The sequence below is a fragment of the Diuraphis noxia genome, unplaced genomic scaffold (assembly GCF_037042655.1).
Source record: "Diuraphis noxia isolate RWA-SAM2 unplaced genomic scaffold, SU_Dnox_SAM2 contig0002, whole genome shotgun sequence".
In the NCBI taxonomy this organism is placed as follows: Eukaryota; Metazoa; Arthropoda; class Insecta; order Hemiptera; family Aphididae; genus Diuraphis; species Diuraphis noxia.
In genome coordinates, this window is record NW_028301712.1 from 35,473,600 (window position 1) to 35,499,671 (window position 26,072).

At 27.1% G+C, this 26,072-nt stretch overlaps 2 protein-coding genes across 2 annotated transcripts; both read right to left on the reverse strand.

The window, feature by feature from the left end:
• Nucleotides 1-1,473: 1,473 nt before the first annotated feature.
• LOC107165635 (uncharacterized) lies at nucleotides 1,474-7,297 on the reverse strand. The gene is made up of 4 exons (XM_089220187.1): nucleotides 6,717-7,297; nucleotides 6,034-6,253; nucleotides 5,187-5,384; nucleotides 1,474-4,347 (listed from the first exon to the last, which is right to left on the reverse strand). The coding sequence occupies exons 2-4, from the start codon at nucleotides 6,143-6,145 to the stop codon at nucleotides 4,262-4,264; spliced, it is 396 nt and encodes a 131-aa protein (XP_089076313.1). The 5' UTR covers nucleotides 6,146-6,253; nucleotides 6,717-7,297; the 3' UTR covers nucleotides 1,474-4,261.
• Nucleotides 7,298-17,762: 10,465 nt separating this feature from the next.
• On the reverse strand, nucleotides 17,763-25,311 carry LOC107165634 (nucleolar transcription factor 1-A-like). The gene is made up of 2 exons (XM_015513967.2): nucleotides 25,154-25,311; nucleotides 17,763-19,953 (listed from the first exon to the last, which is right to left on the reverse strand). Exon 2 carries the CDS (start codon nucleotides 19,945-19,947, stop codon nucleotides 18,238-18,240), a length of 1,710 nt encoding a protein of 569 aa, XP_015369453.2. The 5' UTR covers nucleotides 19,948-19,953; nucleotides 25,154-25,311; the 3' UTR covers nucleotides 17,763-18,237.
• Between the last annotated feature and the right edge of the window lie 761 nt (nucleotides 25,312-26,072).

Below are 26,072 nucleotides of genomic sequence, written 5' to 3' on the forward strand. Positions count from 1 at the left end.
GTGGAAAACGATCTCTCAGCCGTACTTGTACTATACTATACGTTCATATCAGCACTTGCAGTACAAAATGTTTTAAATAGATCAGCAATATGGCATCGAATATTGTCAAATAACGATAAAACATGATAATCTCGTCTGTATCGGAAATTTCCGAATAAATTGGCGTTTATTGCCGACATCGTAGTCCGCTCGTAACTGTATAACTGTGTAGGTATTGTTTGATAATGATTATTGTTTTATTAACATTTTTATTAAATCTTTTAAATCATTTTTATTTTATGTGTTAATATATAGCAAGACTGATATTTTTTATAGCAATACTGAATACGTGCGGTATTAATTTTTTGTAGGAGTTAACACTATCTTTTATAGGAGTTAACACTATCTTTTGTAGGAGATTACACAACATTTGTAGGAGTTTACCATTCCCCCTTGTACTTACTGGTAACGTTGCAAATATTTTCAAAAGTATAAATACTGATTAAAATATTTTAATATCACATAAATTTAAACCATCAATTGCGTTTAGTGGTAAAGTACACGTATATTCACAGTTTTTAAATTTTTCATACCTAAATTCGAATTCGGTCTTAGCGACAGAAAAACTAATTTGTTGCATATATTTTTCATAAAACTTAACCTAACCTAACTATTATGTATACATGTGTATAGACAATGATAATATTTGACATTTTTTTTCAATTTTAGGCTATTTCATATTTATAGACAACTAAAATTTTAGATTTCGAGATGATCTACTTAGTATGACAACTAACGTCCCACAATGAACGCCCAAACCTTCTTTACAGTATTTGTTTTAAATTAAAATAAATATTAATACAATTTCATGGAAAACCTCAAAACAGTAGATAGGTACAATAATTTTTAGACATATATATGTTGTTATAAAAATTAAAAAGTTTGATTAACCAATAATAACAATTATTACTTTCATTTTCAAATAACTCATATTATTTACAATATTGATCTAGATATGTAAAATCAATAAACTTTAAAATGTAAAATATGTAATCATTTTAAACATAGGTAGATATAAATGTGAGGCCACAATATTGTTTCAACTCAAAACTTTAACTGATATATTATACAATAATCTATAATATACATTATTAAATATATTACTTCTAACATGGTATATAGATAGTATATTTGCATGGGCCATTTAATTTATACATTTTAATGATATATCAAAATAAAACAGAATTATCTATACAGGTTCCTTTTCTAGGCTTTTGTTATTACTTTTCTGAATTTTTGGTAACCAAGACTTAACATTTTTTTTTAAATTTGCTGATGACACTGAATGATATTTATCATTAGAAAGTTACATTAAATTTTTAGTTATTTATCCACGGACTAGGAGAATTTAACCTTTAATAAGTAATAAATGAAAGGAATTGTTACTCGTGTGACAGATGCAAAGAATCAATCATTAATAAAATAACACATTGGTAATCATTAATCAATATCTTTACATTTTATTTAATTAATTTTGTTTTTCATGTACAAATATATTAAAACCATCTCTACCTAAAATCACAATTTCATACAAAAATTGACTTAGATATACAGTAGGTAGAATAAATATTAACAAAACTCAATATTGCACTATACTAAATACACAAACTACATGAAGTTTGTTAAGTGCTTTTGTGTGTTAAATAGTTAGTTAAACCCAATTTTATAAAGTGAATTTGCAATTATAAAATACTCAATAAATAAAAGTGGATGTACAATGTATAAAATAAAATATCATATAGATATTTATTCTAAAAACAATATAGTCTAGTAAGATAAACGGCTTATTTTAATTTTTAATGTTAACTCAATAAAGGCAAATTTTAATTTAGGAAAAATAATAAATAATTAGGTTAATTGTAAAACTTATATTTAAACTAATTTTGTCAACAATTGAAAGTTGGATCCATGTCCAATGCACATTGTGACACTAGTGACAGCTTACACACAACAAATGGTTTGACTAGCTCATAAGGAAATAGTTAAGTTAAATATTGTAATAAAGTATCTCAGACTAGAGAAAATTGGATTTTTTACTAACATTTAAAATGAAAATAATAGTAATTAGGAGTTCGGAAAAAATAAACATCTTTACGAATAGTCGAGATTCGTCTATTAAGTAAAAAATAATAATATTTCATATAGTTTTTGTAAAAAAAAAAAATACTTTAAAAAATGTATTTTGGTTTTAAGTTTTTTGACAATTAATTTTGACAATTGTCAAAATTTTAAGGTATCCAGTAAAAAATGTTCTAACAATGCTGACACTTTGGTCATAATATAAACTAACTAACGACAAACCATGTCTTTATATTATTATATCAATACTTTTGTTTATTGATCCTATTATTGATACACAAATATTATTTTTTTTTACATAAATTATTTTCAAAGTAGATACACTTCACAACTTCTCTCTTTTCAACATCACCTTAATCATATTTATCAGAAAAATATTATACAAGCTTAGATTACTCCAGATAAAAATTAAAATAGTTACTTGAGAAAAAAAAAATTTAAAAAGTTGATAGGAACAAAAAAAATATATTTAAGTGTGTTTCATGATATATTTTTCAACATTACTGGAAATAATGTTTTCTTATTTTTAATATTACAGAATATTGTTAAGTACAATTAAAAGGTAATTTAGATTAGTTGTTAACCTGCAATTTAAAAATGAACTAATACATACAGCATGAGTTTTAATTTCATTAAGTAATATTGCAGTACAGTGTTTATTTTATACAATTCACAAGAATCATGTTTCTTATTTAATTGATTTTACTGGAATGTTTGACAAATTGATTACTATGCCTATTTATTAATATTGTAATAAATTTATCATAGTTAGTATTAATTGTTAAGATGTATAGTATTTATTTCCGTATAAAAAATATATTGTAAGACACGTATGTTTTGGGCAAAATTTGGTAGGAAACTGTTATTTCAAAAGAAATACTAACTAAAAATATTTACTTGAAAATAAAAAATTTCAGAGTACTTTACTGCCAACAAATATAAATATATTTTACAATATTTCAATATTTTAATGTAAAAATTAACACAAATCAGGAACTAATGACACTAAATTTTTAAAGTAAGTATTTTTTGAGAGATATCTTCTATTAACTGTTTTAAAATTATGTTCAGTCATTCTTCTAAAATATATTATTTAGTAATACTTCACACATGCTCTAAATTAAATTTTTAAATTTAGTAATTTATGAACATAAAAATAATCTCGTTTATATTTATTCACAAGAAGTAAAGTAATTTAAATTACTTAAGACTTCATAAATTATATTACCCCGGGTTTAGTCATCACTAATTTTTATAAGATTAAATAGTTTTTAGTATAATATAAATAAATTTGAGAAAAAAAAAATGGTGATATTTATAAATTTAATTTATAAAAATAAAGAAAAATCAAATATAGCCAAATGAGAAAAATATTGAGTAGGAAAAATATTTTAAATATCACAACCTGACCGTGTGTAATTATATTATCAACACTAAACTTCTATTTCTATTTTTTTTTTTACATTTCACTAAATGTTTTATTGTCTGCTATTACCTATACATTTTTTTTTTATAGTCATATTAGTCATTAATTATGTTTTATAAGCATTTTAATTTACAATTTTTGTATTAATAAAGCTTTGAATTTTCCTTAAAAGTAACAGTAAACATGTAATAAACTGTTTAATTTTAAGTTCTCTAGAATATATATGTTTAGCAACTAAAATGTTTACTCTTATTAAAATTGATTAAAAGCAGTTAAGTTGATTATTATTATTTTTCTAAATTCATAATTCTAAAATAATATATTAAAACGTAATCAAATAATTTAGGTTTAGGACATAGTTTAGCACAAAAAATAATTTTTTATAACTAAGGAATTAAATACTTACTACAATTGTTTTTCACAAAAAGAAAAAAGTTACATACAGTCAATTTAATAGAGGAACAAAACCTTTCGATTCAAATAAATAAAATTATGGAACTAAATATATAAATTCAAAAAATTCAAATAAAAGTACTTTTATGCTTTGGTCTGATTGTTAAAAGACTAGAAGTACATTAAAACTATTAGGTATCTGTTCAACTCAAAAATATTTGAGGCTTTAACATTTAGCCAATCCAGATGAGTTTACTTTGTTTCATTTTACCTTCAGAACATACAGTAGCAGTAGATAATATTTTTTCATTTTTGTTCTGTCATTCAACATGTTGCATTTTGTGTTTTAGTCATGTCTGAATCGCTACTAGTTGTTGAAGGTTGCATATTACTTGTCGTCCCAGCTCCCTCTGTGTTAGAAAAATAAATAATGGTTAAATATTATAAAAAAAAATCTATAGTAAATGTACTGCTTGTTAGAAACAGTACCACTAATCAATAATTCAAATAATTAATACTCTGATCAACCTAGTAAATGAACTTTTTCAATTTTTTTTTTTTTTTAATCCGGTATTGATTTGTCAATAAAATGGTAATACTGAGCATAGTTTTAGATCACAAACATTTTATTGTATGTATTTAAATAGTAGTTATAAATTGTGATAGAGTTATTGAAATATTATTATTATATCACACAACAACTCTTTATTTTATATTAGTACATCTCTTTATCAGTTTCAATGACGTCATACTCAAGTACATGTATTAGAATTTAGAATCACAAAATTACATTTTAAGTATACTTATTATATATTTGTAATGATTATATAGGTACATTTAATTTATTAATTGAATTAAATTATCTCAATTTTGTTTGAATGATATGTTATTAATATATCCAATATACACCTAATCTAATCTGTGCATTTGTTGAAATCTATATTTGTTAAAAAAATATAGATAATATTAAGAAATCTGGTAAGTGGTGATGTTCAAATGAATATGCTTGAAAAGATAATTGCATTATTGAATAACTCAATTCATAAACAAAAACATCAGGGGGCTAAGACACATAATTGTTGTACAATCTCCCATCACAAAAACATGAAAATTTTTTAAGTGTTTAATAACACCAAAAACCTTCAAAATAATCCAGTATAAAATCTAAAACACAATTTGTGGTTACTGATGAAAACATTTGTTACATTATTTCGTCATATTTAATATAATCAAATAAGAATTATTTTACCATTTGTTGTCAGTGCTTGTAATCGGTCGGGTAAGTCAGCCGTGGACGTCAGTTTATGTTCACCTAGTATATCTGGTAATGCATTCCTTCTGCCAGTTCGTCCAGTTGTTAGAAAATCAGGACTGATATCAATGTATTGCACTTGAGAGACATCTTTATCTTGATTACTTGTCATTTCTGCAGCTACCATCCTCAATGCTACACATAATTTAGACCACTATTATAGCAACATTATTTACTGATTAGACATAATATAAGAATACAAGCAGAAAATAAATAACATCATTAGAATACTCAGAAATGTGTAATACGCATGAATGTTTAAGAAAACCAACTACCTTTAGGTAATGGATGATTATGTCATTATATTTATTATCGATACATCACTAATATCCATGCATTAAGAACTTTTAATGTACAAAATAGGAGAAAAAATTTATGAATTTGAAGAAAAGAAGGTAGAAAGCAATTCAATATGCACATAATATTATTTACTCACAACTATTACTTATACACATGAAATTAGATGTAAAAATATTATTAGTATCACAATTACAATTTTGAAAAACCGAATATTATATCACTATGTTGAATTAAAAGCAATATCTAAATCAATGGTATTCTAAATGGAATTATTAGTATTCAGAGTTTTGTCTGTATTGTCCAAGTGAATTTTAAACAGTTAAACGGTTAATCTTTTTACCTATGACATCCATCAATAATCATGCTGAAAAATTGAATTGGAACATTCAAACATTAATATGAAATGGACAATCACACAAGATGGGTAAACCACAGATGCACAAGTCGATATGGAACAAGTAACACGTAGGTAAGACAGATTCACCTGATTTATTAAATATATTTTTGCGGTGCTTGCGGAGTGATATGGACTTGTCACACAGGCCATTATCAGCCGACTCTGACGCCATAGTGTCGTTGCACTTAGGTACCTGCATTGTTCGACGAAATTCAAGGAGCACTGTCAGCGGACAGACAGCGAACGGTGGCTAGGCGTCGGTTGCACATTGTGCGCACCACCAGCCGTCCAACGACGACTATCGGCCCTATCAAAGTCTGGACGTAATCTAGAGGTTAAAAGACAGACGCGCGGGTCGAGTCTAGAGATAATGGTCGCAAGTCACGCGAGCGAGCGCATCACTCAATTGGCGGCTAGCAAACGACGAGAGTAGGGGAAATAAAATAAAAAAACCAATGAATATTATTAAAAAAGCGAAACGGCGACGAAGACGAAATGTTATTATAATATTATTAATGGGACTACAACTGCCTACAACTGCTCGACAACCGACGATTTACGAAGGAGGCGACGGCACCAGCACTAGACCGTCCGACGCGCATAACTAAAACTTTACACAATAACATCGTTGTCGTTATTCGAGCGACTGTACCTATTGTAAATACGTTATTATCATTAAAATGTTGTATAAAAAAAAAAAAAAAACATTCATCACCGTCGTCGTCGTCGTCGCCGCCGAATTGCTTGCAAGTCGCAGCTGTGTTACTCACCGCTATGACATCGCCGGCGTGCGTGCGTTGCGGGGGCCACGGCGTCTTAACGGCGACGCATTTTTTGTGCGTGCGCCGCCGCGTCCTCGGGATTCGTGTGCAGTTGGTGGGCGCGTTCGTTGGAACGTCACTGGACGGTCTCCGCTGCGTTTTTCCGCGACCTGCGCTGGTCACCCGCCGCACGCACCGAACGAGACTTAAAATCTCAGCGGCGGCGGCGACTATGTTCCTTATTGTGATTTACTGATTTACTGATTTGTGACTTGATGAGTGACGGCGGAGGACGTCGAACACGCGAAACTGGATGATGATAATATTGTTATTATTTTTGTTATTATTATCGCGTTATCAGCGGGTGCCGACGTGCCGAGCGGTCGTCAGCTACGGCTAGGATTGCTATTCAATAACACAGATCTCTTCGGTTCATCATTTTGTACGAGGACGTAATGTTATTCAATATTATGATTCACGTGAATATTCGTCACGAATTAGACGAATATCGTCCAACGACCAAAACTCATCACTCACGAAAATCGCGATGTCGTCACTCGTCGCGCCTGACGTTGTCGTCCGTGCACTGATAAATGTTGATAATGCCATATTGGGGTCGGTGGCGCGCGCGCAATTACGTCATGTCGGGTGGGACGCGCAAGGCAGTGACGTATTTTACTCACCTAGACAATATTTATACTTAATACTAATTATGTCATTACTCATTTTGTCGTTGTGGACTAGAATATTACGTTTTTAGTTTTTTTCCAATTGTCCAGACCACGATTAAAGATCGGTAATAAATATTAATTTTATTTTCACACATTTCTACAGACTTCTATAGTCCTATGCTTCCGGAACATTAAACTATATGTCTATGTAAGTAGTAGCCAGTAGGTAGGTAACTACTAACTAACGGTGTCCGGTAGTACATTTCATTTTGTTGTAGAAGTCTGTGACCTGTGGGGCGTGTGGCCGTATTTTATGATTAATGATTCGTGAAAATTATAAATAACAGATAAGATTTAGAAATACATTCCGAAAGAAATCAGCACGGTTAAATTGTCATTGGAAGCACTTCAGGATGTTTGCATATTGATGACATGCACGGACTAATAGATATAGTACCTATATGATATTAATATATCTTAGTCCATGGAGACATATAAAACGTGCATACTTATATTAGTATAATTCCTATTATAATTTTAGATATTTAAATATTTTTTAACATGACCTCAGACCTATTGAGTTTTTGAGAATTTTTGCATAAAGCATACCTACTGCTATAGGTACTGCATACAGTGCATACATATATATTAAGTATGCATTGTTCCAGTGGGGTATTTTCAATTCTTTTAGATTCTGAGCGGAGCGATGAATGTATTGATTGTGTGACATGATGTGTGTTTTTTTTTTTTTTTTTTTTTTTGAGTCTGTCATCACGTTTTGGGGCAGTAAAAATGCTTCGATTTTTGACTCCAGTCAAAAGTAAAAAATTCTTAATACTTTTCTAAATAATTGAGAAAATCAAACTAAAAATTAAGGGAAAAACGGGAAATTTTACGCACACTCATTTTTCGACAAAATCGATTTTGGTGTTTGATGTAACTTTAAAACGAATGACCATAGATACATGAAATTTTCACCGAATGTTTATATAAGTATATTCTATCCACCATGCAATTTTCAAAAAATTTCGACTTAAGTTGAACTATTCATAGGCATTTCAAATTTTCGATCATTCTTAGTTTTTTTAAAATTAATATCGATAAAAATTGATTTGTTAGGCAGAAAAGCTTGAAAATTTAATACAAGGCTCTTAACATATTGTTACAATAGAAGTTGAAAAATAAAAGAAATACATAGTCACAATATTTTTTTATAAGCATTCAAAGTTTGAATTTTGACAAAATACTTAAAAATCACGAAAATTCACAAATTATTTTAAGCTAGAAATTCATAAAAAATTTTCTTTTTAAATCTAAGATTTAAAAATTTAATACAAGATTCCTTACAAGTTTTTCAATCTTTATCACAAATAAAAATTCCACCGGAAATTCAAATTCAATTTTTATGAGCATTTGAAATTTAAATTTTTACAACATTGGATTTTCACTTTTAGCGATTTCCTTATTTTGGTGTAACTCTAAAACAAATTACCGCAGATACTTGAAATTTTGACTGAATGTTTATATAGGCGTTTTATATATTTGATAAAATTTTCAAAATATTTAGATTTGTTTTGAGCTGTTTACTGACATTTCAATTTTTCAACTTTTTTAGTTTTTTTTTCTATAAATATCGATAAAAATTTATTTGTTCGGTAGAAAAGCTTGAAAATTTAATACAAGGCTTCTAACACATTGTAACAATAGAAGTTAAAAAATATTAAAAATTCGTAGGCGCGATTTTTTTTTATAAGCATTTAAAGTTCAAATTTTGACTAAATACGTAAAAATTACGGCAATGTTCAAATTATCTTAGATAGAAATTCATAAAAGTTTTTCTTTTTAATTCTAAGATTTGAAAATTTAATACAAGGCTCCTAACATAGTTTTACAATAGAAGTTGAAAAATAAAAGAAATACACAGTCAAAATTTTTTTTTATAAGCATTCAAAGTTTGAATTTTTACAACATATTATGTAAAAATCACGAAAATTCGTAAATTATTTTATGCTAGGAATTCATAAAAAATATTCCTTTTATATCTAAGATTTGAAAATTTAATACAAGGCTCATAATATATTTTTACAATAAAAATTGAAAAATAAAAGAAATGCGTACTCACAATTTTTTTTTTACAAGCATTCAAAGTTTGAATTTTGACAACATATGTAAAAATCACGAAAATTCGCAAATTATTTCAAACTAGAAATTCATAAAAATTTTTCTTTTTAAATCTAAGATTTGAAAATTTTTAATAATCTATAATATATCCTAGACAGATAAACCGTCTTCGCTCAGAATCGTTTTTTGTATACAATGATATAATATTATTGGATTCAAATTTAATTCCATCCATTACAGTAACCCACTTATAACCTACTGTACAGCAGAGCGACATACACGACTTACCCGCTTTTTTGTTTTGTTTTTGGGTGACGGGGTTAACATTTTTAAAATTTGTATAAAAATGCTTATTTGTTTCATCTTATTTTGAAACGTAGTACTCAACTGTCTATATCGTTCAATTATCAGAAAACCCTTAATAAAATATTGATTTAACATTAAGTACATTTTTTTTTTAAGTTCTCTTTGGAGTTGAACCCTGGACCCCCGTAAATACGCCACTGCGTGGTTCTAAGTTTCTAACAGACCATAAAATATTACCTAATTCTTTTTTATTTTATTGATTTTACAAGTACCTACTTGTGTGGTTTTTCCATGTTTTTTGAGTATCTTTATGCGATAAGTAGGTACATAGGTACCTTGTTGAAATAATAATGCGATTTTCAACTTTGGTATCTATTGACTATTCTAGACTTATGTAGAATATTGAATCTAGTTGGTAACATTAAGGGGTAGTTTTTATAAGATTCGGGAAAAACAAAACCAAAATAGCGGGAAAGTGGCCATAGCTCTGCTGTACAGTAGGTTATTACAAGTTGGTTACTGACTAGTGGATGGAATTAAATTTGATTCCAATGATATTATATCATTGTATACGAAAAACGATTCTGAGCGGAGACGGTTTATCTGTCAAGGATATATTATAGATTATTACTAATTATTATTAATAATTATTAAAATATCTAACCTTCCAGAAGACTTTTTTTTTTTTTTTTTTTGATAAAGGAAGACAAACTATAAGGAATCTTGAATTAAATGTTCAAATCTTAGATTCAAAAATAAAATATTTTTTAAATTTCCATCTAAGATGATTTGAACATTTTCGTAATTTTTTAAATTTTTACGTATTTTTTCAAAATTTGAATACTTATAAAAAAAATGTGTGTCTGAATTTTTTTTTTAACTGCTATTGTAACAATATGTTAGGAGCCTTGTATTAAATTTTTAAGCTTTTCTACCCAACAAATACATTTTTATCAAATACATATTAATTTAAAAAACTAATAATGTTCGAAAATTGCATATTTTCAATTATAAATAAATTTCAAGTATCTGCGGTCATTTGTTTTAGAGTTACACCAAAATAAGAAAATCATTGCTAAATGAGAAATCTAGTGAAATTTAAATGTTGTAAAAATTTAAATTTCAAATGCTTATAAAAATTTAATTTGAATTTCCGGTGGATTTTTTATTTGTGATGAAGATTTTCAATCTTGTAAGGAATCTTGTATTACATTTTTAAATCTTAGATTTAAAAATACAATTTTTTATGAATTTTTAGCTTAAAATAATTTGTGAATTTTTGTGATTTTTACGCATAAAAAAAAATTGTGACTATGAATTTATTTTATTTTTCAATTGCTATTGTAAGAATATGTTAGGAGCCTTGTATTAAATTTTCAAGCTTTTCTACCCAACAAATACATTTTTATCAAATACATATTAATTAAAAAAACTAATAATGTTCGAAAATTGCATATTTGCATATGCCTATAAATAGTTCAACTTAAGTCGAAATTTTTGAAAATTGCCTGGTGGATAGAATATACTTATACAAACATTCAGTGAAAATTTCATGGTCATTTTTTTTTGAAATTACATCAAAAACCAAAATCGATTTTGTCGAAAACTGATTGTGTGTAAAATTTCCCGTTTTTCCCTTAATTTTTAGTTTGTTTATCTCGATTATTTAGAAAATATGTAGATTTGTTATATTTGAAAAAATGACCCCTCTCAAAGTACCAAGTGCCAACTAGATTTATTTCTGATCTAACAAGGTCCTGAAGTCGAAAATCGAAGCATATTTATACTGTCCCAAAACGTAATGACAGACACACACAAAAAAATAACATACATCATCATGGTAAAATCAATATATTTCTCACTCCGCTCTCAGAATGTAAAATGAAGGAAAATTGGGTATTTTTACCCAAATAATTAATCTAATGATTTTGTTTTAAATCAAAAGCAAAAAAAAAAAAAGATCTTAATAATAATATGGTGATTTCACCAAATATGTATATAACATCATTTTCCATACAAAGTAAAATTATTCAAAATATTTTGAAACTTTTTAATGTTTTAAACCATTTAAATATCTCCATACGTAATTATGGACACATGATGTTTTCAATTGTTTATTATAATATTATTATTACGTAATACATAATAATATAATGTATTATAAAAATAAATAGTATATAGGACATAGGTGTTTTATAATTTTCAATAGGTAAAATGTGTTTTTCTTCGCTATAATAAATACTATATTTTATTTAATACTTTAAAGTGAATTTACATTATAATTTTTATGATTGCGCACATGATCAATGGATATCACCTAATTAATAATATGATCACCAAATACTCCTTTAAAGATCACCAGTCGATCAAAACCCCGGCATTACAGTGACTCAATAAGACGCCTATAGTCACCCACCTATAGATACTGTTTAGCAAACCAGTGCTAACTTTCCTACCCTTTTTATACCATTATACATTTATGCTTAATGAAGATTAATTAGTATTTTTTTCATAATAAATTAGTATCATAACTTGAATTTTACGATTAACCCCTACCACTCCCTTCCAAATAAAATCCTTATCAGTTTACCTCGGGACTTTTTTATAATATCTATAATTTTAGATTTGGTGTAATCGTGTAATGAATGGAACGTGTTACTTAACTTTGAAGTGGTATTTGTCTATTTATAATACATAAATTATAATATTTTCTAAAACTATCACGTTGTTTAAATTCACCGTGTTGACGATCCAAGGAAGAAGGCCCAAATTGTTGATAACTATTAACACATTATTTAAAAATTTTAAACTTTAAAAGCTTATAAAGAAAAAAATCGTATTTATATTTTTAACTATTATTACAACTTAGAAACCTTGTATTACATTTTTGTGTTTTTGAACCCAACGAAAAACATTGATATTTGTAAAAAAACAAAACAAAATGGACAAGTGGGTATCGCTCTGGTGTATACTGTATATTAGAGATGAAGAGTAGGGCACTACAATGGATGTGTTAAATTTGAATGCAATGACAGGTATCATTGTATGTGAAAAACCATTCTAAACGGAAATTATATGTCAGTCTAGGATATGTTAAATTATAATATATTTTTTGTACGCTCATAAAATGTTTTCTGTATTGCCTCAAGACTCAAGAGTTTTTTTTTTTACAGTTATTTGAAGAAAAAGTTATGGAGAATCTTGTATTAGTTTTTTTAAACGTAAGTATAAATCATAACTGTTTTATAAATTTTCAACTTTATAATTCCATGAAAATCTTTGCGATTTTGACATATTCCGTAAACATTTGAACTTTTTAAATGCTTACAAACAAAAATTGAGACTAACGATTTTTAATTTTTTTTTTACTACGATAAATACAACTTATAATAAACCTTGTATTGAATATTTTTGGGGCAGCCAAATATTTTTTTATAGCATTTCAAAAAAAAACCGAAAAATCAAAAATTTCAATTGTCTATAAAAAGCTTTAAAAAGTCAAAATATTTTGAAAATTTGATCGTAAAGAGATAACGCTAATATCAACATTTTGTGAAAATTTCAAGTATTTACAATGATTCGCTTTTTAGTCACAGCAAAATAAAAAAGCTGGTAAGTGGATGTCGCTCTGCTGTATATTAGGAGGTGGGGTGGACCTCTGACTAGGGTAAGTTAAATTTGAATACAATGATAGGTATCTTTGTATACGAAAAACGATTCTGAACGGAGATGATTAGTCAGTCTAGGATAATATATTATATATTTAAATATTGTCATATATTCTATTTTGAAACAAATATTCTAATAAGGCATGGTTATTGGTTAATTAATTTTTCCAAAAACATTGCATGTAGCTATCATAATTCATAATACCTTATATTATCATAGATATACACATATCTGGTTTGAGGATAAATCGTTATTGTTACGCGATTTCATAAAAATTTAAAACTCAATAAACGCTCAAAACATTTTTCCTATAACGATGCTTCGATTTTTCTCTATAGCTACTTGAAGTAAAACTTACAGAAATCTTAGTGTTGTGTTTATAACTAAGGATTAAAAACACAACAATTTTTATGATTTTTAAACTTCAAAATTACTTGTAAATTTTCGCGTTTTCAACAGAATTCGTAAAAATTTGAACTATATATAAACGCTTATAAAAAAAAATTGTGACTAACCATTTTTAATTTTTTTTAGCTACAATAAGAACATCTCATAAGGAATGGTATGGTTTTGACGAATTTTTGTCAATATTTGAACTTCAAATACTAATAAAAAAAAATTGTGCCTATGTTTTCTTATAATTTTTTAATCACTATAAGAATAACTTATGATGAACTTTGTATTAAATTTTCAAGTATTTTTATTGGGCCAAAAAAATTTTATTGACACTTCAAAAAAAAATTTTCAGAATAATTGAAAATTTCAGTTGTCTATAAATATCTCAAAAAAAAGTCAAAGTATTTTGAAAATGAAATCATATAAAGAAAATGCCAATCTAAATAACTGGTAAAATTTTCAAGTATTTACGACTTATACTTTTTGAATAATAACAAATATTAAAAATCGTTTGAGGATAAATCGTTATAGTTACGGTATTTCGTAAAAATTTTCCTATAATGATGCTTCGAGTTTTCTCTATAGCTACTTGAAGGAAAAATTATGGAAAACTTAGTGTTGTATTTTTAATCTTTAGTTATAAACACAAAAATGTTTATGATTTTTCAACTTCAAAATTACTTGCAATTTTTCGCATTTTCGACAGATTTCGTAAAAATTTGAAATATAAACGCTTATAAAAAAAATTGTGACTTACGATTTTTAATTTTTTTTAGCTACAATAATAACAACTCATAAGGAACCTTGTATTAAATTTTCAAGCTTTTTTGGTCGTCCAACATTTTTTTACCGGCACTTAAAAAAAAAATCGAAAATTAAAGTGGTCTATAAATAACTTAAAAAAGTCAAAAAATTTTGAAAATTAAACTGTATATAGATATCATTAACATAAACATTTGGTGAAAATTTCAAGTATTTACAGTGATTAGTTTTTGCATTACATAACCATATAAAAAAATCGATTTGGTCGAAAACTGGTTTTGCGTAAAAATTCCCGTTTTCTGTCATTTTTTTTTATTTTTCTCGATTTTTTAGAAGACTATTGTAAAATGTTTACTTTTGACCTCTATAATGCACCAAGGATATTCACTTTTCCATCGGAAACCACCCCCAAAGTTTGAAATTAAAGCATTATTTCGACTAGTTATGCTGTACACAGACACAAAAAAAACACACGCATCATTGTAAAATCAACACATTCATCACTTCGTTCTGAATCTAAAATTAAAAAACCAAAATTGGAAATGTCTATAAATAGTATTAGACAAGTCAGAATATTTTGAAAATCTTATTATGAATATTAAATTATTATTTTATCATTTGGGAAAAAATTCAAATATCTGTGGTTATTAGTAAATTACAATATAACAGTAAAATCGTTCGATGATAATGATTTTAGCTTTATTTCTATATAATACGAATTTTTAATCATTCTGAATGAAAAATCATTGTTAAAACAATTTAAATTCAAATGCATATAAAAAAAAAGCGGGAAAGTGTATGTCGCTCTGCTGTACAGTAGGTTACAAGTGGGTTACTGTAATGGATGGAATTAAATTTGAATCCAATTATATTATATCATTGTATACGAAAAACGATTCTGAGCGGAAACGGTTTATCTGTCTAGGATATATTATAGATTATTAAAAATTTTCAAATCTTAGATTTAAAATAAAAATTTTTTTATGAAATTTCTAGTTTAAAATAATTTGCGAATTTTCGTGATTTTTACGTATGTTGTCAAAATTAAAATTTGATTGTTAGTAAAAAAAATTGTGACTATGAATTTCTTTGATTTTTCAACTGCTATTGTAAAAATATTTTAGGAGCATTGTATTAAATTTTCAAATCTTGGATTTAAAAATACAATTTTTTATGAATTTCTAGCTTAAAATAATTTGTGAATTTTTGTGATTTTTACGTATAAAAAAAAATTGTGACTGAATTTCTTTTATTTTTCAACTGCTATTGTAACAATATGTTAAGAGCCTTGTATTTAATTTTCAAGCTTTTCTGCCTAACAAATAGATTTTTATCGATATTAATTTAAAATACATTTTTATCAAATACATATTAATTAAAAAAACTAATAATGATCGAAAATTGCAAATACCTATGAATAGTTCAACTTAAGTCTAAAATTTTTGAAAATTGCATGGTGGATAAAATATACTTATATTAACATTTGGTGAAAATTTCATGTATCTATGGTCATTTGTTTTAAAGTTACATCAAAAACCAAAATCGATTTTGTCGAAAACTGATTGTGCGTAAAATTTCCCGTTTTTCCCTTAATTTTTAGTTTGTTTTTCTCGATTATTTAGAAAAATCTTAAGAATTGTTTACTTTTGACCTCCCAAAATACCAACTACATTCATTTTTTGATCGCACGAGGTACTGAAGTCAAAAATCGAAGCACTTTTACTGTCCCAAAACGTCATGACAGACACAAAAAAAAAAAATAAATAAAAACACACATCATGGTAAAATCAATAGGTACATTCATCGCTACGCACAGAATCTAAAATGTCAAGTATTTATGATTATTCGATTTTAAGTAACACCAAAATTGATATTATTAAAGATTGATTTTGTGTAAAAATTCTCATTTTTCTTTATGCTTTTGAAAATGTTCAATTAGTAAACTGAAGCAATATTTTGATATAGCAATACCTATATATTATGTATATTTTTCGAATTAGCAATATCTCAATTATACTTATCGTATACATTCACTCGACAAATAAAACACATTATTGTAAAATCAGAACATTCATCGATCCTCTCAGAATCTAAAATGCATACAAAAGAAATTAAATAAAAAGAAATATAAAAGCATAGGCGTGTGCACGGGGTATTCAGGGTTGTCGCTGCTTAGTCTGCAGCTTTATTTGGGGGGGAGGGGCATGTTTATTATACCAAAGTATTTTTGATAATATCTTAGTGTTTAAAAAAATGTTTTTTAGTTTTAAATTTTTTCGCGACCAGCAAGATAATCTAAAGTAACAAATTTATAAATATGTACATTATTTAAAGACATTAAGTATAGTATAATATACCTATTTAATCTTTAAGAAATAATTCATTTTCTTTTAATAAATATAATTAAAATTTCAAACTACTTATTTCTACAATGCACTGTTTAATATTCTATTAAACTATGTGGGGTTTTAGATCCTGAGGGAGCAAGAAACTAGGAAGCTAAATAGTATATTTGAAAAAACTTAGATTGTATATTAAATCCTATATGTGGTAAAAGAAAATGTTTAATGGCATACAATGGCTTTTAAAAAAAAATAATTTATTCTTTCTTTTAAATTCAATAAATTTATGTTGAGTATCTTAGGTGATTTTTTTTGAGGATTCTTATTTTCTTTTGCATAACCTGTGAATAAAGTCTGCACAAGCCTATCTATAAAAGCAATGGCAAGAGGTTCAGGCCCTTGGGACAATTGTAACAAACACATTAAAGAATTTAAACAAATAAAATGGATCTGATGAAACTTGATTTCATGAAATTTATCATAATTAAAAATATTTTAAGTTATATATAATGAAAATGTTTCTGAGCGATAAATCTGTCAACCTATGCATATAAGTTATAATTTTCATATTAAATAGGTAACTGAATAGGTCATGTTAAAAGATTTAAATTATTTTAATAAGAAAAAACATATTTGGTTATCATGTATCAACATTGTTTGTATTAAGCATAGTTCACTAATTGTTTAATATTATAAGATGATCCTACATTCCTATAACAAAAAGGATTTCAATCTGTTAACAAGATTGAAAAAGAATAATATACAATTACAAATATCAAACAAAATAATATTATTAAAACCCTTTGTTTTTTATAAACTATTTTCAAATTTTAATTTTATTGTAAAAAACATATATTTATTTTATTCCATGAATACATAAAAAACAAGTAGAAATAATTATATTTAAGAACCCAACTCGATTGATTTAACGAAATTTATCATACATTTAAAAATAAATAAAAGTTTTATAATATAGGTAATTAATTAGTAATTAGAAAAATAAAAGCATCAACCAATGTTGATTAATTAATTGTAAATATACTATTTCAACACAATTACATTTTTTGAATGGATGAATACATAAAATCTAAAATGATAGTTAAAAAAGTATCTAAAAAGGTGTGAACAAATAGTTACAACGATCAAGAATTCAAATTGGATGGGTCAAACGGGAATAAAATTAACTTATACAATCAATATCTTAAAATAATATTAAACAAGAGGTATTAATATTAAATAAAGAATAAAATATTTTTTTTTGTTTTAATCATCATCTTCATCATCGTCGTCATCATCATCATCATCATCATCATCATCATCATCATCATTGTCTTCTTCTTCAGATGAAGATTTATCTTCATCTTCTGATGCATTAGAATCTTCAGTTAAATATTCAGGTTTTCTCAATTTTAGATACAATTGCAAATCATCTTCAGAAAGAGATCTTAAAAACACTTTCAAATTTTTCATATATTCTTTTTTAAGGGCTTTAAGTTCATCTTCAAACATTATTTGTTTTCGTCCATTTTTTTTGTTCCAATCTTCTAAACTTGTAATTGGGTGTTTATCATTTGCTCCTAATTTACTTCTGTATAATTCAAATGCATTTTTATAAGGTATAGGTGTTGGTTCATTTTTGAAGGTTTTGGTTTTTGAGTTATATTTAGAAGTATCTTTTTTCTTAGTCTTTTCTGTGGGCTTTTCTGAGATTACTTCTCTAGCATTAATTCTAGGAACAACTTTTGGTTCAGGTTTCTTAGGTTTTATTTTGTTTTTAGCCATTTCTATTTGTTTTTCATTTTCTGGTAGTGTTTCTAAGTATGCATCAAATTCTGTTTTATATCGCTCAGTTATAACTTTCAATTTATCAGAATAAATTTGACGCTCTTCATCAGAAAAAGCTTTCCATTTCTTTGCCAACACTGACATTCTCTCTTTAGGAGGGACACCAGCTAATGCATCACTTTGCAACATTTCTTTAGAAAAAAGACCATAATTATTGACTGGAGGTTTCTTTGGTTTACCTGATTGAGAATCCAAAATATTTCTATCACCTTTGGTTAATGCACTTTTTGTAGGCATGGTGAAAGTAGGATCATTTTTGTGATCTTCTTTTAGATTGCTTAAATATACCTTTTCTCGTTCGTTAGCCAATTTAATCCATTTTGATTTTTTCTTTTCTGACATACCTTCCCACTTTTCTTTTAATTTGTTTTGAATATCAGCTTTATCAAAATTACTTGATTCTAAATCTGATGATTTCAATTCCATAAAAATTTGAAATGGAGTTTTCGGTTTAATTAGTTCCTTAGATTTAAATCCTACATTTGTTTTATCAACCATTTCATTATATTCAGTCTTTAATTTTTGTGCTCTATCAAGAAATGTTTGTTTTTTATCAGGTGATAATTTATTATATTTTTCAGCAATGATTTGTGTCAACTGTGGCAATTTTAAATCTGGATGTTTTTTCTTGTATTTTTGTAGAAGTTCTGTGTAATATAACATGTATGCTGTTCTGGGTTTTTGTAACCGATTTGTTTTTGAACGATATGTATCAATGCCTTTAGTTTCCAATAAATTTCTAGCATCATGAATAAGATCACCTAAAGTTTTATATGTCCTGAGTTGATCTTGTATTGCTAACCAAGTAGATTGGCATTCATCTTTACTATAACTATCAAATTGAATTTTTTCCCAGTCTAGTTTTGAGAATCGACTTCGAAATGTTTGACTGTCATTCTTAGGAAGTACCAACTCCATTTTAGATAACAGCTTTTGAATGTCATCTTGAGGCCAACGAGTGATAGTAGGATTCTCATTTTTTACTTCATTATTTAATCCATTATCATGATCAGACTGCTCATCAGAATCTTCAGAAGAAGATGAAGAATTTTTGTCTATAATGCTTTTTCTTTTTTTATCAGTACTTTGAACAGCATTAATTGACTTTCTTTTACGGTCCAAGCCCATATTTACCTGAAAATAATAATCAAGAATTAATAATTGCTATTAGAATATATTAAGAACACTTCATCAATATGACATATGTCTTATAAAGGCATATCAATATGTGCTTTTTGAATAGTCCATTTAACATTGTTATGTTTAATATCAGAGTAAATTGTTATATTTTCAATTTTTCTGGTGAATTTTTAATTTTTTTTTATATTAAAATGAGTAATGAGCAAAAATGTTAAATTACTTGTATATATTAAAATTGGTATAAATACCTTTAAAATTAAAACATTAAAAAGTAAAACCTATGAAAATCATTAGAAAATTTTCTTACTTGAAAGTTTGAGCATGTTATGCATTTGTAAGACAGAGACAGAGCATGAGAGTATAGAGTACTCTAAACAAAAATATAGATTACACGAAACACTTGATTTAAGGAGGGGAGCCACAGAATTACTGAGTACTCCAACTAGATTTTCAGATATCTAGTATACCTCTACCTTTTTTTCAAATTAGAATACATGGAACATACTTTATTTAGGGGTTTTCCAAAATTATACTTAACATTTTTTAGAAAGTGTATAAATATCTGATAGGCAATACAGTAGTACATGACAACCATAAACATAAATATTTTTATGGAGATAATTATGTAATAAGCTAGACTAAAAAAGTATCTTAGTCACATTATTAATTTGTAGAGATAAATTTTAATATTAAAAGTAGTACTTGTTTGTTATTGTCTTGTTGCCATATACAATTTATTAACCTAGTTACTGTCTGTTGTAGTATATATTTTTTTGAAATATTTCTAAGCTTTTAAATAGAAATTAATAATAATTATAAATTGTTAGAAGCATAGTTAATAATTTTATTAACATTTCATAATTATACATAAAAATAATAAGTTTTATATAGATCCTTAAATGTCATAATTTTACTGTCTGGCATCTGTGAATGCTAGTTACAATATATTTTGTGGTACTTTCCTGTTATACATAACTACAGCTATTATCATGACTACCATGGTTATTTTGTGAAACATCACAATCCTGTTATCTAAGACTACCAAAATTAACTCACTTTCCTTTTACCACTGACTACTTTATTTTTATTAAAAAATCATATTTAATTCTTTGATATTTGTTTTAATACATAGGTATTGTGAAGATGGCTACATTTAAATTATAATTAAGAGGATGTGATACCTGCATGCGTTGTCTCTGTCTTATAAGTCAGTAGCATAGCAATTTTTACGCTCAGCAGAACACATTTAGCTCCGTGAGTTTAAAATGTTGAGTGAATTGACCTCTAATAAAATCTAAAGGTACTATTATCTAGACAACCTCATATGCTTTTTATCATATTTTAATTTTAAAGCGTGTTATGAGTATTTAAAAATTGTAAATAGTTTTTACATCTTAAAATACTCATAACTCGCTGAGGTTGTCAAGATAATAATTTTCTTTAAATTTAATTAGAGGTTAAATCACTTTAATTTTTAAGCTAACAGAGATATACGTGTTCTGCTGAGTGTAAAATTTGCTATGTTACACACCTGTAACATGGAGACAACACATGTGAGTGTAGCGTTTTCTTAAAAAATAACATAAAAATAGATTTAAATAAGCAGTAACCATTTGTTATATATTTATATTTTTAAAGCAGCATACCATATATGCTACACTAATTGACATATTATGGTCACTGAAAATAATAATACAACAAAAAATATTATTGTCTTTATCGTCGAACATGAATAAAAATGATTCACGAGTAAAATAAAAATAATTATTACTACAGCACTAATTATTCAGATATTGAGGTAGGTGAGATAATGGAGGTAGTCTAGGGTGATAGATGATAGTCAATATTATTAATAGATGTAGTTTTGTATAATAGGAAAGTACTATTTTTGTAATTTCAGATAACAGGATTGTGATGTTGTCACAAAACTAGGTTACTACCTACATCGTGTACAGGGCCGGATTGAGAAGTCTTGTTCCTTCGAGAAACATTTTTCAATTGGCCCTTACTTTGTTATAGTAGCCCATATTGGACAAATGTTAATAATAATAAATAATAAAGACCTTATCACATTTGTTGACTGTATACTATTATATAGCTGTCATTAAAATTGTTACGTGAGCATTGCGGCAAATTTATCATACCAGTTCAAAATGGTAACGGTCCTTTGAGATTTTCTCGAATGCTTGACTGGCCTATTCGGGCCTGATCATGTAAAAGGAAAGTACTTATTTTATATTTTAATGTTGAGATCAAAATGATCTAATTATCTAAGGCTTAAATAGTACAAGCCAGGGTTTCCTCAAATTGAACTGCAAATGATAATATTATAAAATACAGAAACTTATTATATATTTAGAACTTTAAAGTAAATAAAAAATTTGATTCAGAATAAAGTTATTTTGCAGACATATAAAATGTTTTTGAAATGTATTACCTATTTTTATTCAAAAATATTTAGTTTATAATATAAATCAATAAAATAAGTCTTTGAAACTTTGTAACAATTTAAAAAAAGTAACCTAGTAAAAATAATGATTAATGATTATAACTCGAATTATAATTATAATCAGGGGCGGACTGGGGCAAAATTTCAGCCCGGGAAATCTATATTTTGACTGGCACTTGCCATTTATCATTTCTCGTCATCACAAATTGTAAAAACTCAAAATTCAAATATACCAAATTTTAAATTAATGAGGTATACATCCACTACACATCTTCAATTTTCTCAAAAAATACTCAAGGTTCTCAATTTTTTGGTAATTTTCATAAAATCGACAAAGTTCATTTTCATTGGGTTTTTTAAAATAGCCGAGTTTTTTTTTTTTTTCATAAACATCAACATTACGGTCATTAATAAAAATGTTATCCTAAAAAAATAAAATACTTGATGGTTTATAAGTGTAACATATTGTCAAATTATTACAAAAAGGGATTTAAAATATTTAATTTTCAATAAAAATTCTTTGAAGTTTAAATGAAATTGAAAAAAAAAAATTAAACACTCTTTCAATAATATTAGTATTTATATAAATAATTATAAACACCACTCAATAAGTGTAAACAATTTTTCTCACTTGCCAATTATAACATAAAAATAAATAATATTTATTATTTATATTTATACCTATGACCAATTTAAGTATATAATGATAAACCATTTTTGAACAGCAGCCCACCAGGAAAGTTCCCAGTATCCAGCCGGCCCAGTCCTCCCCTGATAGTAATTTATTGTTAAGAAGAATTTACAATAAATGTTAACGCCATTTGAGCCAAGATTACAATAGGTAATATTAAATTAGTGTTTTACAACTAATTACAAAATATGAGGAGCAACCTACAATTGAGTTGATTGCATTGATACTTAAGTATAAAATAATATAATTAAAACAAAATATTAAATTATAAGTATTTAATTACTTAGAAATTTTTTCAACTCACTTGGTGAATCAAAAAAAAAGTCTGTTATTAATGGAATAATTGTTATTTAATAAAATTTTATTTAGAGAGAAATAGGTAATGACTAATGACTTAGTTTTGTATTTAAGTTGTACCTATATAAAAGAAATTGATATAGAGTAGAGTGTGGTTTGGTATATTTAAAACGATTTTGACAAGAAAATGGAATATATTTTTATATATTCTTAATTTATAAACGGCACAAGAAAAATAAGGATTTTAGTATTTTCTTTCCCTTCTACATAATATATTTGAACGTGAATTTTATGTATTTAGTTTGTTCCTGCCTATAAATTAGATAAATATAACTTTGAAAATGCTTCAATAAGTTATAAATTAGCTAGGATTTATTTTAAAACTAGCTGCTAGTTTAATTTGGTAAGTACCGCTGGTTTCTATTTTATTTACTTATGTACCAGGTTGAATTTTCTAATTTTAACTTTTATGAAGATGCAAGTTAAGTTTTATAAGTTGGAACAAATGATTTGGAGTAAAACATACACTTTTTATTAATTTTATTGGACATAGAAAAGTTGTTGAAAGTTGAGTTTAATTGTCTAGCTAGAAGTTGTTAGTCATTACCAGTATAAACCAAACCTGGATGGACTGAACGCAGTTTATTGGCCTCGTCTGGTATTTTTTGTAGGTAAATCAAAAAGAATTAAGTTTAAAGCTGAGATTGTGTATTTAGTTACTTGTTATCTTGGCTAAAGCCAATACCTGGAATTCTGTTGTGTGCAATTGATTATTCAAGTAATATCAATACTAAGCTAGTATGAATAGTACTAATATTTTGCTGATTTAATAATTTGAGATAGACTTAAAATCTCAATTATTACCTACTTACTTGGAAAATTTAATTACCTAATTCAAAATATTGAAGAAATGTAGACTATGTACATTTTTCTAAGATTTTGGAAATTTAGTTCAATTTCAAAGATCATTTTCAGAATTTCAGACATTCAAAGTAATGAAATCAATGTCAAAAATGAATAGGGAATTTTAATAAGTAGATTGAAGTGATTATAATGTACAATGAGTTCTTTAGTTTTGCTTTACTATTTAAAATAAATTTATTGAGAAAAATAAGGTTGGAATCATTAGAAATGTAAAAAAAAATTAACAGGTAGATAAGTGCAATAAAATATTATCAATCATTCAATTATGGAGGATGTAATATCAGAAAGTTTATATTTAACACATTTTTACATGATCATAGAATGTATGAATGCCATATAATTATCAATCACATTTAATAATCATTGGTATAACTGATTTAGATGTGAAAAAATGTTTAGGACTGGTTTGGAGAATATGGAAATGTTATGGTATGTTTGTTAAATACGGTACTTAATATTGGTTGGACCAATTGTAATATTAAGTACAATGAACTTTCTTATTTAAAATCTTAACATGAATTTAATAGATTTACTTCTTAATATGACAGAGGGATAAAACCTTGCCATGACAGGGAACACAATTGTGTACCAGACAGAAACTAAGCAAACAGTTGTTAACTACCTACCAGACATCATGCACGATGGGATAGCATAAAACGCGTACAAAATATTTTTGTGTTAAATTTAGGGGCTCCAAACTGAACGAGACACTTGTTGAGCTATTGAAATTATAGCATGAACCACGTTTTACAGATTTTAAAGCGTTTTTAACAAATAACATTTTGACTTGGAACTGTTATGTATATGAAACAAAAACAAATCAATATACTTACGTTTATTTTGAACGTTTATTTTGAATAATTCAACTAGACTACTAGAGATGTGTCGTACGCGAACGAACGCGATCAAAATGAACGGCCGAACGGGTCAAACCTGTGAACGAAACAATCCGGATCGTTAAATAATAAAAAGTCGTTCATTCGTTCAATTTCGTTCTCGTTCGGATTGCATTGCTACCAACTCAAAATTCTTAATAATGACTGTATTACATGTTCAACAATATTTTGTTCCAATAGACATTTGTTCCAAAAACTTTTGTCCCAAAAACTTATTGGAACAAATTAAATTTGAGAAAGAGAATATTGGAACAAATGTTTTTGTAGCATATATCCGTGGCCGAGTGGTCTTCCGCGTCGGCTGTGGCTCAGCCGGACCGGGTTCGATCCTCGACCATCGGGCGGCATTTTTCTCCGGGCAAGTCGCGGTGTCCGGAGAGCAAGTGCCACCATCCCCCACTCCGGGGCATCGTTCAACGAACGAAATGAACGAATCATATGAACGGGTCTTTTCAATGACCCGATCCAAACGAACCGAATCGTTCATTTGACCCGTAAATGGTATATCCCATCTTTAAATTCAATAAAAAACAAATGATCCAGTTGTCACAGTTGGTCGGGCCAACTATAAAAATCACGAAATCGACGGAAGTGACGATGTATGGATGGAATACAGTCGTACCACTCGCCGTAAATTGTAAAAATTCCGTTACAAAATACTAAACACTAAACAGTAGCTAATGTCGTCGGACGTCGACGCCTCATCGCCTCCTAACCGCGTAAAATGGTTGGGCAGTGAATACACGCTTGTGTGGTAGATTTTTGTTGATAAAAAGCGATTTGATATTTTGTTTATATTGCACGACCATGGAAGAAACGACCATACGATTTACCGGATGTCGTTATAAATAAAATT

Coding starts and splice junctions, on each gene's coding strand:
- LOC107165635 (XM_089220187.1), bottom strand. CDS start 6,145: ATGCAGGTACCTAAGTGCAACGACACTATGGCGTCAGAGTCGGCTGAT. Junction 5,385..6,033: donor AAATATATTTAATAAATCAG/GTGAATCTGTCT, acceptor AATTATGTGTAG/CATTGAGGATGGTAGCTGCA. Junction 4,348..5,186: donor ACAAGCACTGACAACAAATG/GTAAAATAATTC, acceptor TTTCTAACACAG/AGGGAGCTGGGACGACAAGT.
- LOC107165634 (XM_015513967.2), bottom strand. CDS start 19,947: ATGGGCTTGGACCGTAAAAGAAAGTCAATTAATGCTGTTCAAAGTACT.